General features: G+C 37.5%; 1 protein-coding gene across 6 annotated transcripts in view; it reads right to left on the bottom strand.

Moving 5' to 3' along the window:
- The window catches only part of VPS8 (VPS8 subunit of CORVET complex), a 252,231-nt gene that overhangs the window by 122,153 nt on the left and 115,470 nt on the right, over nt 1-14,608 (bottom strand). For all 6 annotated transcript variants that reach the window (XM_034999742.1, XM_034999746.1, XM_034999741.1 and 3 more), the window contains 2 exons: nt 3,274-3,345; nt 188-307 (listed from right to left, as the gene is read on the bottom strand). In XM_034999742.1, coding sequence (XP_034855633.1) covers nt 188-307; nt 3,274-3,345 — 192 coding nt within the window. The remainder of the gene's footprint in view (nt 1-187; nt 308-3,273; nt 3,346-14,608) is intronic.

The following is a 14,608-nucleotide window of genomic DNA, read 5'->3' as shown; positions in this document are numbered from 1 at the left end:
CATACTATCCAGACACAACGTTAAAAAAAAACCCAACTAATTCAATCCAAATTAAAACCAGAACAGGCTCCTACCTGATAAGATATTTAGCTGCTAGGCTATTATATTAAAAAAATGTACAGTCCAGTCAATTTTTCTATGAACAGTAAACATAATGAGAACAATTCTCATCATTAAAGACACTCACCTGATCAAAAAGGGTTCTGTTTACAAACAATGTATTGTCTGGCTTTGCAAGCTGCCGGGCAAGGAATGTAAAGAGACACCCTACTTGTGAGGGAGTAAAATCGGAATTCTCCACCATAACCTGGTGAGCAAAAGAGACCATTTATTCAATATACCATCTGGTTTGACATAAAATTGTATCATTAGAAAGGTGGTGGGAAGCCTCATTACTAAAGACTCATGAGAAGATTCTTTTATAGGCTGTGCAACAATTGAGTTCGATGCCATTTTAGAGAAGGAGCACAAACTACTTTCATATTCTGAAAGGAAAACATTTTAGTGATTTTTGGCATATTTCTAGGCACAATCTGTATGAGAACTGAATTGCCAGAGGTGGCTTTCAAAGAAATATTAAACATGTTTCCCTCTGGAATTCTTAAAAGAGAATCCTTCTAAAGTTAAATTTAAATTACATTTAAGTAACCCTACCAAAAAGCTGCCTACCGACACAGAAAGAAGGGAGTCGTTCTGGGGTTTAAAAGTAAGGTAACCTGAAGGCACAGGAAAAGATGTTCAACATCACTAATCATTGGGGAAATGCAAGTCAAGACCACAATGATGTACCACCTCACACCCGTCAGAATGGCTAGTATCAGAAAGACAAGAAATAGCAAGTGTTAAGCAAGGATGTGGATAAAAGGAAAGACTCATGCACTATGGGTGGGAATGTAATTGGTGCAGCCGCTGTGGAAAACAATATGGCGGTTCCTCAAAAAATTTAAAAAAGTGTGATCCAGGAATTCCATCTCTAAGTATTTATCTGAAGAAAACAAAAACCCTAATTCAGAAAGATATATGCACCCCTATGTTTACTGCAGCATGACTTACAATGGCCAAGACATGGAAGCAGCTTAAATTCCATCAATAGATGAATGAAGAAGAGAAATAGGAAATACCAGCACGCAGGCATTGTGCTGGACACATTCTGGTCATGTTAAAACAATGACACACACACAAAAATCCTCACAGTCTCTGCTTACAGGAAACTGCAGGCAGGAAAATACACATGTAAACAATTACCATACAGTGTGCCATGTGTAGCATGAAGTGTTGTATGAACATGGAGAAGGGGCAACTAATCAAACTGAAAGTGTGGAAAGGATTCTAAAAGAGTTTCTCGTGGATGATATTTGAGTTATGTCTTGGAAAATGGTTAGGAATTTGCCAGGCAGAGAAAGGGAAAGAAAGGCATGACAGGATGAAAGAAAACGCACACAAAGAACATAAGACATAAAGATGACATAAGACAATTCGGTGAATTGCAATAATTTAATATGGTTGAGAAGTGTTCGTAATACAGAGGGTGTGTGCGCCACAGGGGGTGTGTTAGGGGTAGGAGAGGAGAGCAGTTATAGAGAAGTAATCGGGGACCAGAAAATACAGAAGGATCTTGGATGTCATGTTCAACAACTTTACATGAGTATGGCAGAAACTAGTACTTGTGCTCCAACATCTGCTCTTCCCTCCTAACTTAGAACTCCTCATTTTAGGCTAAACACATGGTCACCCATAATAAAGAGCACATTTCTCAGTCTCTCTTAACAGCTGAGAAGCAATATATCTAAGTTCTGATCAACATGTTATAAGCTGAATTGTAGTATACAACTTCTAAAAAGTCTTCTTAAAGAGAGGGAACTCTTTTCTTCATCTCTTTCTGCATTCAGACTGGCTAGAATGTCGAGGTGATAGCTGGAGCCCAAGAAGGTATTTTGGACCAAAAGACAGGAACCATATACTAAGAATAACAACAGTTAAAGCAGAAGGCATCTGCATCCCTGATAAGTTTGTGAAGCCACTCTACTAGAACAGGTTGCTGACCTCCAGACTTTTATGAGAAAAATAAATTCCCTTCATAATTAAACTATTGTTATTTTGAATCTCTCTCATAGCAGAACTTAATTCCAACTGATCCAATAGGTAGCCACAGAAGAATAAAAAAAAGGCAAGATCACAAATTAAAGGAGGACAAGATTAGGTATAGAGAGACCATTTAGAAAATCCAAGTAAAAATTCTCCACACCACCTACCTGGATCAAACTGGCATTATTTGGGGACTTAGCGATCCTATTCTCATACTCATCACTGCCTATCTTAAAACGTCAATAAACAGCTCAAATAAGGTATATAAATGTGCTTTAAAATTATAAAGAACTATTATAAATGTAATGCATTAATGTCATACATAATTAGAGAACATTTTAATTTTGGTCTCTTGTCCAAAATAATCTAAAACTCGCTAAGAGGAAGAAATCTCCATTTCACAGCCAAATGGACAAGATTCTAAGATTTCAACTACAAGAAGAAACTGGCCTTATCCAAGCTGTGCAGATGGAAAGGAAAAGAATCTGTCTCTGCATTCATTCATTAGCAGCAGAGTGGATCTCAAAATAACTTTGGACTGAATCTAGTTAGATTTAAACTGAGATGATCCTCTCTGTGTGCCTCTAATCATTCTGAAGTTGTACCTATCACCTTAGTGCCCCAGTCAAATGAGAGCACCACCTTAGCAACACAGCAATGCTGGTATGAAGATTCTTCACATTCATTATTTTCTCAAAGCATTCTGAAGTTAGTCACTATTATTTCACATAATCATACCAATATAGCAACTACCACAATATGCATTTCACAGCAGTACCCTATATCCTGTATCTATCTAGTCGACAGCTGAGATAAATTAAATTTTTTTTTAAAGAATGATTAGTATTTCATTCAGGTTTGGAAGACAAAGATATCACAATTTAAGTGATTTCAACACACTGTTTCATTAAATAAGATCATTTTAGAACTTGCTATAAAACAATTCAACTTTCTTAAAATAAACATCAATACAGGGGCACCTGGGTGGCTCAGTTGGTTAAGTATATGATTCTGGCTCAGGTCATGATCTCAGGGTCATGAGACTGAGCCCTGCGTCAGGCTCCACACTGGGCATGGAGTCTGCTTAAGATTCTCTCTATCCCTCTCCCTGTGCCCCTTGCCCCCCTAAAAACAAACAAGCAAACAAACAAACATCAATACAAAGACATCTATTCTCTGAATACTTACTTTCAACAAAATATCCACAATTCGTTGTTGATATTCTACAGCTTGCTTGTCATTTTTAAAATCTTCAAAAGTCTAACAGGAAGAAATTTTTAAAAATTATTATTATTTGCACATTTTAGAAGGAAACAAGATATTAAATTCTTATTAATAGGTAAAATCCCAAATAAGGTAACCATTCCTCATCAGGTTTTTCCTTATATACCTTTAAATAGTAAGTTGCTTTTAGCAAGTTAGGTAGAAAGCTATAGCATTTACTATTGCATGGTATCCTGGGACTTTAAAAATGAATAACAAGTATAAAAATACAGCAACTGCCATACAACCAAAAAGTGATTTTAGAAAGTTCACAGGCAATGAAAAAGAAAAAACACTAATGACAAAAGGCAATTTGTGAACAAGGGTTTGAGAAGATGAACTATATGTTACATGCTCTGCCATCATTCCAACTATGCTATTTGGAAATAATAACTGAAGTACAGTTTATTAACTTTCCTGAAAAATAATTTTCATCATTTCCATGACAACTAAAAAAAATGATGTTCAATGATAGACATTTTCTAAAAATTATGGTAAAACTGTCACAATGTTAAAATCCTCAAGCCTACACACATACAAGGACTAGGTATCTTATTTTCAAAACACTGCCAAGTATAGCCCTTTTATGTCCCTGGGCAAGTAGAGCCAAATATATTTTGAACAGAACATGCACCAAAGTAAATGACAGCATCAGATTCTGAAAATACCTAATACCTATAAAATGCATATATGAGAATAAGAATTGTGTTTACTACCAAAAAATTAAAATGAAATTATTTATTAAATAATAAAAATGATGAGAGACTTGAATATCTTTCCCATGGTTTTCACTTAGCACATGTGGGTCTTAGAAATGTATGAATCCATATAGCAATAATTTACTGCTTATTTTCCTAAAAAAATAAACTATATATTGTCCCATTAAAAATTAAATGAGTAGATTTTAAAAAAGGAATTTCACAGCCATGAACTTTCAAGACTACATCACGGTTACATTCAACCAAAATACTGCTATTCTTTAAATGGGCCCTGAACTTTCCTAACTTCTCCCAAGTACCTCTGCTCATGATGTTCTCCAGTTAGCATGCACTTCCTTCTACTTTCCTGACACACACTAAGTGCTTTAAACAAATGGATGCTCGATTGTCTACTTAATGACAGAGAAAAACAAAATCTTTTTTTTTTAAACTCTTCCTTCACCTAGACTACTTTGCTGCCAGTTAGTTGAAAAATGCTGAGATGAATTACCAAGGAGACTGTAAGAACTCTCAATCTGGAAACTCAAATAGAAGATATTTTAATGTTGAAGTAAGTTAAATATTACCCTGCCTAGTTCTAAGGTGAACTAGGAAGTCTCTCAGTTCTCTCTGCAGGTTTACAAAAACAACAAACATGAACACACTAACACAAACACATACTTCTATCCCACCCCATCTTGCCAAAGTAAGATGTCACTGTGCAGATACAAAGAGAAGGTATTATCTGCTAATACAAGTGCTATTCAACTAAAACACAAATCATGGAGAATTAACATATGTATAAAAAGGAACAGCAGTGACAGCTAGTAAAAAAGAATTTCTTATTCGTTTTCCTTTTCAGCAGCATATATTCACTGCTTTGAGACAGATATTGAAAGTTTACTTCTATAAACATAATTAAGTGGTGATATACCACAGTATGAATATTATGATATAAATAATGACATATTTTGGTTGAAGTTAACAGCTGCCACTAACATGGCACATCACTGTTAAAACATCATCATTCCATAAAGATGCTTCTACTTACACAATGCTTGGTAACAGGAATAACGCAAAGATGTCCTAATGGAGAATGACACAGTTTGTGAAGCACAAAGGCATACAAGCCACCCATGGGAGAAAAGACATGAACAAAAGTAAAGTAAGAGAAATAGAAAACATAAATGAAAAGAACTAAGAAAATAAAATTTAAATAAAGTAAAAGAGATCAGAGAAAAGTTTGTGACAAATATAGAAGATAAAGATAATACAATATACAAAGAACTGCAGTTTAAGATGAAATACAAAACAATGAAGCAGAAAAAGCAATTAAATCTCTAATTCAAGAAAACTTTTTTTTTTTTAAAGATTTTATTTATTTATTTGACAGAGAGAGGCACAGCGAGAGAGGGAATACAAGCAGGGGGAGTGGGAGAAGCAGGCTTCCCATGGAGCAGGGAGCCCGATGCGGGGCTCGATCCCAGAACCCTGGGATCATGACCTGAGCCGAAGGCAGACGCTTAATGACTGAGCCACCCAGGCGCCCCTCAAGAAAACATTTTTGAAATAAAGACTTGAATTGACACATTGAAAAGGCTTACAGTATACATGGTAAAAATTACCCAGAACAGTCAATTCTGAGTGTTTTCTTAGAACAAAACTATTAGTCTTTAAAGACAAACCAGACTGGTAGAAAACATTTGCTAAGCTTATGTAATCTGACAAAGAACTTGTATTTAAAATTTGTAGAGAACTTTCAAAACCAGGCAAGAAAATAAACACAATTAAAAAAAAAATTTGAACAGGGGCACCTGGGTGGCTCGGTCATTAAGCGCCTGCCTTTGGCTCAGGTCGTGATCCCAGGGTGCTGGGATCGAGCCCCACATCGGGCTCCCTGCTCCGTGGGAAGCCTGCTTCTCCCTCTCCCTCTGCTGCTCCCCCTGCTTGTGTTCCCTCTCTCGCTGTCTCTCTCACTGTCAAATAAATAAAAAATTTTAAAAAATCTTTAAAAAAATTTGAACAGATATTTCACCAGAGAATATATGGATGACAAACATATCTTCTCTACTGATCTATTTTAATGAAAAAAATGCTTAATATCATTAGTCAGAAGGAAAATATTAAATAAAAACCACAAGATACCACTACACACCTTTTAGAATGGTAATTTTAAAACGATCAACTCTAGCAAGTGTTGGTGAGATGAAGGAACTGATTGATACTCATCTATACTACTAGTAGGAATGTAAAATGGTAGAACCACTTTAGAAAACAGCCCGTCAGTTTCTGACAAAGTAAAAGAATACATTTAACAAATGACCCAGCAATTCTATCCTTTGAGATTTACTCAAGAGAAACAGAAATATATGTCCACACTAATAATAGCCTAAAACACAAAGCAACTCCAAGGACCATCTACTGGTGAACAGATCAGCAAACTGTATATCCATAACATGGAAAATTACACAGCTATAAAAAGGAACAACCTGGTTTGGGAGAAGATGGCGACAGAGTAGAAGGACCTTGGGCTCGCCTAGTCCCACAAATACAACTAGATAACTACCAAATCATCCTACATACACCAGAAATTGACCTGAAGACTGACAGAACAAACTCCACCACTAAAGGGAGAAAAGAGGCTACACTGAAGAAGGCATAAAGCATGGAGATGTGGTTTAGGGGAGCAACGGACTGAAGCTGCTGTGAAGGGGCGGGAGGGAGGTCGCAGAGAAGGGCGGGGGTTGGGGAGGGAGGGAGCACCCAGGGGAATGCACAAGGAGAATGTTTCCCCAGAGCCACTGGCTTGGAAAATGAGAGGGGCTGAATTTTAGGACTTCTTGCAACCAGAAGGGCTTAAAGCCTGGAATTTTAAAGGTCAGCAGGCTTGGCTGGGATAGAGCCTAGAAGGTACTGCACTACTCCTGGAGAGAAGGCAGGCAAACAATTTGGAGGCAGATATCATGGAAACAGCAATCTGAAGAGTGCCTGGGGCACACAGTGGGAGATTATTTGCCAGTCTTGACCACGTCCCTGAGAGGCAACGTTCATGGACATATCCCTTCAGGAACAAAGGAGCTGGCTGGTGCCATTTCCGTACAAACACAGAGCCACCTGCAGGAAGCAGTGCAGTGCTACACTGGCTGCCTAACTTGCTTATACCAAGCCCACCCTTATGTGCTCTAATAGAACTGCCCTTCCCAGTCACACTTGCCTCAGTCCCAAGTGGGTGGGCCCCTCCCCAAGAAGATCAGCATAAACCCCCGCACACATTGTCACCTGACCAGAGAGTTTTGCAGGGCCTCAGTTCCAGTGTAGGTGGTGACAGGTCTCATTTCACAAGCAGATCAGAGCACACCTAGTTAAAACTCGCCACATTCAGGCCAGGGATGAAACACTGCTCACAGCAGGCAAGGAGAGCCTCTGCAGATGACTGGCCTGCAGGATAGTGCAGCCAGAACACAACAGAGCACACATAGTGCACACTGGTGAATTCCCTGAAGTGACAGGCCCTGGGTACTACATGACCTCTTCATTGTAAGGCCATTGCTTTCAGGAACAGTACACATAACTGGCTTTTCTAACACTTATAAGGCAGCAGCAATTTATTATTTTTTTTTAAGATTTTTTTTCTTTCTTTATTTGACAGCGAGAGAGCACAAGTAGGCAGCAGGGAAAGGGAGAAGCAGGCTCTCTGCTGAGCAGCAGGCAGAGGGAAAGGGAGAAGCAGGCAGAGGGAAAGGGAGAAGCAGGCTCTCTGCTGAGCAGGAGCCCCTATGTGGGGCTCAATTCCAGGACCCTGGGATCATGACCCGAGTTGAAGGCAGCAGCTTAACCGACTGAGCCATCCAGGCGCCCAAGGCAGCAGCAATTTAGACAAAATGTGAAGAGAGGAATTTATCCTAAATGAAAGAACAAGATAAGGCCACAGGCAGAGATCTAATTGAAACAGATATACGTAACACGCCTGAGGGAGAATTTAAAGTAACAACCATAAGAATACTCACTGGGTTTGAGAAAAGAATAGAAGACATCAATAAGACCCTTACCACAAACATGTAAGAGTTAAAAAAAGAATCAAAGATGAAGAGCCCAATAAACGAGATTAGAAACACACCTGATGCAATGAACAGCAGGCTGGAAGAAGCAGAAGAATGAATTGATGACTTAGAAGAAAAAGTAACAGAAAGCAATGAAGCCGAACAAAAGAGAGAAAGAAGAATTATGCAAAACAAGAATAAACTCAGGGAACTCAGTGACTCTACTAAATATAGTAACATTCATATTACAGGAGTCCTAGAAGAAGAAAGAGAAAAGGGGGCAGAAAATTTATTTGAAGAAATAATAGCTGAAAACTTCCCTAATCTGGGGCAGGGAACAGATATACAGATCCAGGAGACAGAAAGAACTCCCATCAAAATCAACAAAAGCAGCTCAAAACCAAGACATACTGAAATTAAAGTTGCAAAATATAGTGATAAAGAAAAAATCTTAAAAGCAACAAAAGAAGTCATTAACTTACAAGGGAAAACCCATTAGGCTAGGGTTTTCCATTGAAAGAGATTTTTCAACAGAAACTTGGCAAGCCAGAAGAGAGTAGCACGAGACATTCAAAATGCTGAATAGGAAAAATCTGCAGCCAAGAATGCTCTATCCAGTAAGGCTACCATTTGGAATAGAAGGGGAGATAAAGAGTTTTCCTGACAAAAACCAAAAGAGTTTGTGATGACTAAACTAGCCCTGCAAGAAATATTAAAGGGGACTCTTTAATATTGAGTGGAAAGGAGAAAACAAAAGTGACAGTATAAATGCAGGAAACACAAAGCAGTAAACATGAATATTTCTGCAAAACTCGGTCAAGAACTCACACACACAAAAGGATATAAAATATAATAACATATACCCAAAATGTGCGGAGAGGTGAAAAGAATGGGTGCAAATTTGAACAACCATCAACTTAATATAGACTGCTATTTGCAGAAGAGTTTATATACAAACCTAATGGTAACCAATATCAAAACCCACTAATAAACATCAAAGAATAAAGAGAAAGAAATCCAAATGTACACTAAAGAAAACCAGCAAAACATGAAAGAGAGAAAGACAAGAAAGGATCAGGGGCGCCTGGGTGGCTCAGTTGGTTAAGCGACTGCCTTTGGCTCAGGTCATGATCTCAGGGTCCTGGGATCGAGCCCCATATCAGGCTCCCTGCTTGGCAGGAAGCCTGCTTCTCCCTTTCCCACTCCCCCTGCTTCTGTTCCCTCTTTCGCTCTCTGTCAAATAAATAAATAAAATCTTAAAAAAAAAAAAAGACAAGAAAGGATCACAGAAAATCTTCCAAAACAACCACAAGTAATAAAATGGCAATTAATACATATCAATAACTCTGAATATAAATGGACTAAACGTTCCAATCAAAAGACACAGGGTGTCAGAATGGATAAGAAAACAAGACCCATCTACATGGGGCTAATTTTAGACCTAAAGACACTTTTAATATATATATATATATTTTTTTAGATTTTATTTATTTATCAGAGAGAGGCAGGCAGAGGGAGAAGCAGGCCCCTTGCTAAGCAAGGAGCCCCATGTGGGACTCGATCCCAGGACTCTGGGATCATGACCTGAGCCGAAAGCAGACGCTTAACTGACTGAGCCACCCAGGCGTCCCGACCTAAAGACACTTTTAGATTGAAATTGAGGAGATGGAGAAATATTTATCATGCAAATGGATGTCAAAAGAAAGCTGGAATAACAATACTTATATTGGACAAACTAGGCTTTAAAACAGACTGTAACAAGAGACAAAGAAGGGCACTACATAATAATAAAGGGAACAATCCAACAAGATATACCAATTATAAATGTTTATGCACTGAAAATGGTAGCACCCAAATATATAAAACAATTAGTAACAAACAGAAAGGAACAAATTAATGATAATACAATAATAGTAGGGGACTTTACCACCCCACTTACATCAATGGATGGATCATCTAAATGGAAACTCAACAAGGAAACAGTGGTTTTGAGTGACACACTGGACCAGTTGGACTAAAACAGCAGAATACACATTCTTTTCAAGTGCACATGGAACATTCTCTAGAATAAATCACATATTAGGTAACAAAACAGGCCTCAACAAATACAAAAAGACTGAAATCATACCATGCCCCTTTTCTGACCCCAACGTTATGAAACTAGAAGTCAACCATAAGAAAATATCTCGAAAGACCACAAATACATGGAGGTTAAACAACATGCGACTCAACAACGAATGGGTGAACCAGGAAATCAAAGAAAAAATTTAAAAAATACATGGACACAGGGGCACCTGGGTGGCTCAGTTGTTAAGCGTCTGGCTTTGGCTCAGGTCATGATCCCAGTGTCCTGGGATCAAGTCCCATATCGGGCTCCCTGCTCTGCAGGAAACCTGCTTCTCCCTCTCCCACTCCCCCTGCTTGTGGTCCCTTGCTCGCTGTCTCACTCTCTCAAATAAATAAATAAATAATATTTAAAAAAAAAAATACCTGGACACAAATGAAAAGGAAAACACAACAGTATAAGCTTTGGGATGCAGCAAAAGTGGTCCTAAGAGGGAAGTACATAGTAGTACATAGTAGGCCCACCTCAAAAAAGAATCTCAAACAATGGAACCTTACACCTGAAGGAGCTAGGAAAAGGACAACAAACAAATCCCAAAACAGTAAAAGGAAGGAAATAATAAAGATTGGAGCAGAAATAAATGATATAGAAACTAAAAAAAAACAACAGAACAGATCAATGAAACCAGGAGCTGATTCTCTGAAAAAATTAAAATTGATAAACCCCTAGCCAGACATATCAAAAAGAAAAGGGACCCAAATAAGTAAAATCACAAATGAGAGCAGAGAAATAACAGCCAACACTACAGAAATACAAACAATTATAAGAGAATGTTACGAAAAACTATATGCCAACAAATGGACAACCTAGAAGAAATGGATAAATTCCTAGAAACTTATAAACTACCAAAACTGAAATAGGCAGAAATAGAAAACTTGAATAGACCAATAACCAGCAAAGAAACTTAATCAATAATAAAAAAAACTCCCAACAAACAAAAATTCAAGACCAGATGGCTTCATAGGCAAATTCTAAAGAAGAGTTAATACCTATTTAAACATTTAAAGGAGAGTTAATACCTAGTCTTCTCAAACTATTCCAAAAAATAGAAAAGGAAGAAAAACTTCCAAATTCATTCTATGAGGCCAGCATTACCCTGATACCAAAACCAGATAAAGACATCACACACAAAAAAGAGAGGCCAATATTCCTGAGGAACACAGATGCAAAATTTCTCAGTGAAATACCAGCAAACCAAATCCAACAATGCATTAAAAAAAATTATTCACTGTGATCAAATGGATTTATTCCTGGGTTGCTGGTTCAAAATTCACAAATCAATCAATGTGATACATCACATTAACAAAAGAAAGGATAAGGACCACAGATCCTTTTAATAGATGCAGAAAAAGCATTTGACAAAGTACAACATCCATTCATGATAAAAACCCCCAACAAAGTAGGTTTAGAGGAAACATAGCTCAACATAAAAAAGGCCATATATGAAAAATCCAGAGTTAATATCATCCTAAATAGGAGAAAACTGGCAGCTTTTCCTCTAGGTCAGGAATGAGGATGTCCACTCTCACCTCCTTCACTCAACCTAGTACTGGAAGTCCTGGCTACAGCAATCAGAAAACAAAAAGGAATAAAAGGCATCCAAATTGGTAAGGAAGAAGTAAAACTGTCACTATTTGCAGATGACATGACACTATACTATACATAGAAAACCTTAAAGACTCAAACAAAAAACTGCTAGAACTGATAAACGAATTCAGTAAAGTTGCAGGACACAAAATCAACATACAGAAATCTGCTGCATTTCTATACACCAATAATGAAGCAGCAGAAAGAAAAATTAAGGAATCAACCCCACCAAAAACCGTAAGATACCTAGGAATAAACCTAATGAAAGAGGTGAAAGACCTATACTCTGAAAACTATAAAATACTGATCAAAGAAACTGAAGATGACACAAAGAAATGGAAAGTTATTCCATGCTCATGGACTAGAAAAACAAATACTGTTTAAAATATCTACTACCCAAAGCAATCGACAGATTTAATGCAATCCCTATCAAAATACCAACAGCATTTTTCACAGAGCTAGAACAAACAATCCTAAAATTTGTATGGAACCACAAAAGATCCCAAATAGCCAATGCAATCTTGAAAAAGAAAAGCAAAGCTAGAGGCATCACAATTCCAGACTTCAAGTTATATTACAAAGCTATAATCAAAACAGTATGGTACTGGCACAAAAATAGACATGTAGATCAATGCAACAGAATAGAAAACCCACAAATGAACACACAATCTTCAACAAAGTGGGCAAGAATATCCAATGGGAAAAAGACAGTGTCTTCAACAAATGGTGTTGGGAAAACTGGACAGTCACATGCAAAAGAATGAAACTGGACCACTTTCTTACACCATACACAAAAATAAATTTAAAATGGATTAAGGACCTAAATGTGAGACCTGAAACCGTAAAAATCCTAGAGGAAAGCACAGGCAGTAACTTCTTTGACATCAGCCATAGCAACTTCTTTCTAGATATGTCTCCTGAGGTACGGGAAACAAAAGCAAAAATTAACTACTGGGACTACATTAAAACCAAAAGCTTCTGCACAGCAAAGGAAACAATCAATAAAACTAAAAGGCAACCTATGGAATGGGAGAAGATACTTGCAAATGATATATCTGATAAAGGGTTAGTATCCAAAATACAAAAAGAACTTTTAAAACTCAACACCCAAAAACCAAATAATCCAATTAAAAAATGGGAGTATGAATAGACATTTTTCCAAAGAAGGCATACAGGTGGCCAAGAGACACATGAAAAGATGCTCAACCTCACTTTTTATCAGGGAAATGCAAATCAAAAACTACAATGAGCTATCACCTCATACCTGTCAGAATGGCTACAATCAACAACACAGAAACAACAGGTGTTGGCAAGGATGTGGAGAAAGGGGAACCCCTTTGCACTGTTGGTGGGAATGCAAACTGATGCAGCCACATGGAAAACAGTATTGGAGGTTCCTCAAAAAGTTAAAATTAGAATTATCCCACGACCTAGCAATTGCACCACTGAGTATTTATTTACCCAAAGAATATAAAAACACTAAATCAAAGGGATAGATGCACTCCAATGTTTATAGCAGCATTATCTACAACAGCCAAATTATGGATACAGCTCAAGTGTCTATCGATTGATGAATGGAGGAAGAAGATATGGTATATATACACAATGGGATATTATTCAGCCATAAAAAAGAATGAAATCTTGCCATTTGCAATGGCATAGATGGAGCTAGAGAGTATAATGTTAAGTAAACTAAGTCAGAGAAGACAAATACCGTATGATTTCACTCATATGTGGAATTTAAGAAACAAAACAAGCAAGCAAAGGGAATAAAAGAGAGAGAGGCAAACCAAGAAGCCGTCTCTTAACTCTAGAGAACAAACTAATGGTTACCAGAGGGGTGGTGGGCAGGGGATGGGTGAAACAGGTGGTGGGGATTAAGGAGCGCACGTGTTGTGATGAGCACCGGGTCCTGTATGGAAGTGCTGGGTCACTATATTGTACACCTGAAAGTAACATACACTGTATGTTAACTAACTGGAATTTAAATAAAAACGTAAAGAAAAAAAAAAGGAACAATCTATTGATATAAGCAGCAGAACTAATAAATCTCAAAAGCATTACTTTAAGTGAAAGAAGCCCCCCAAAACTACAAAGCATATGATTTTATTTATATGACCTCTGGAAAAGGCAAAATTTCAGTGTCAGAAAGCAAATTGGTAATTGCCAGGGGCTGGGGTTTGGGACTAACTACAAAACTGCAAAAGTGACCTTTTTGGTGTCATAGAAATGTTCCGTATCTAGGTTGTAGGAGAGGTCACAACACTGTATACATTTGTCAAACTCTTCTCTTGAAATGGACGAACTACATTCTGCTTAAATTGTATGTCAAGGAAGCTAAATTTAAAAACTTTACTTGAAAAAAATATTCCTAAATGGAAAAAAAGGTGGTAAAATGTGATTTAAAAATCTGTCACGTAAATTATTTTGTGTCTCCCTGAAGATGTTTTTTATTAGGATATATTAATTGAATTAGGAAGGTTATATGATCAATCAATCATGGCAAAATAGGTGGTGAATCCAGGATTTCAGATCCTAGGTCTTATCAATTTCACCAGCTCTGGTACTTGGGCTTGCGGCCAACACTTGATACAAGCATGGAAGAAAACCTCCACATGTCTTTCAGGCATTTCAAATTCATTAAGTCCAAAAGAGAATTAATATCTATATCTCCCCCTACCCCTCACCACAACCCTGTCCTACCCTCTCATCTCCTAAGAAACCAGTTTCTCCTCTGATTCTCTACTGAATAAATAAATACTATACATCCAGTTAACCAAGTCAGAAATCTAGGAGTCTTTAATGCTTCC

The sequence above is a fragment of the Mirounga leonina genome, unplaced genomic scaffold, assembly GCF_011800145.1.
Source record: "Mirounga leonina isolate KUSES-001 unplaced genomic scaffold, KU_Mleo_1.0 Mir_115, whole genome shotgun sequence".
Lineage (NCBI taxonomy): Eukaryota > Metazoa > Chordata > Mammalia > Carnivora > Phocidae > Mirounga > Mirounga leonina.
This window is presented reverse-complemented; position numbering and strand designations above follow the sequence as displayed.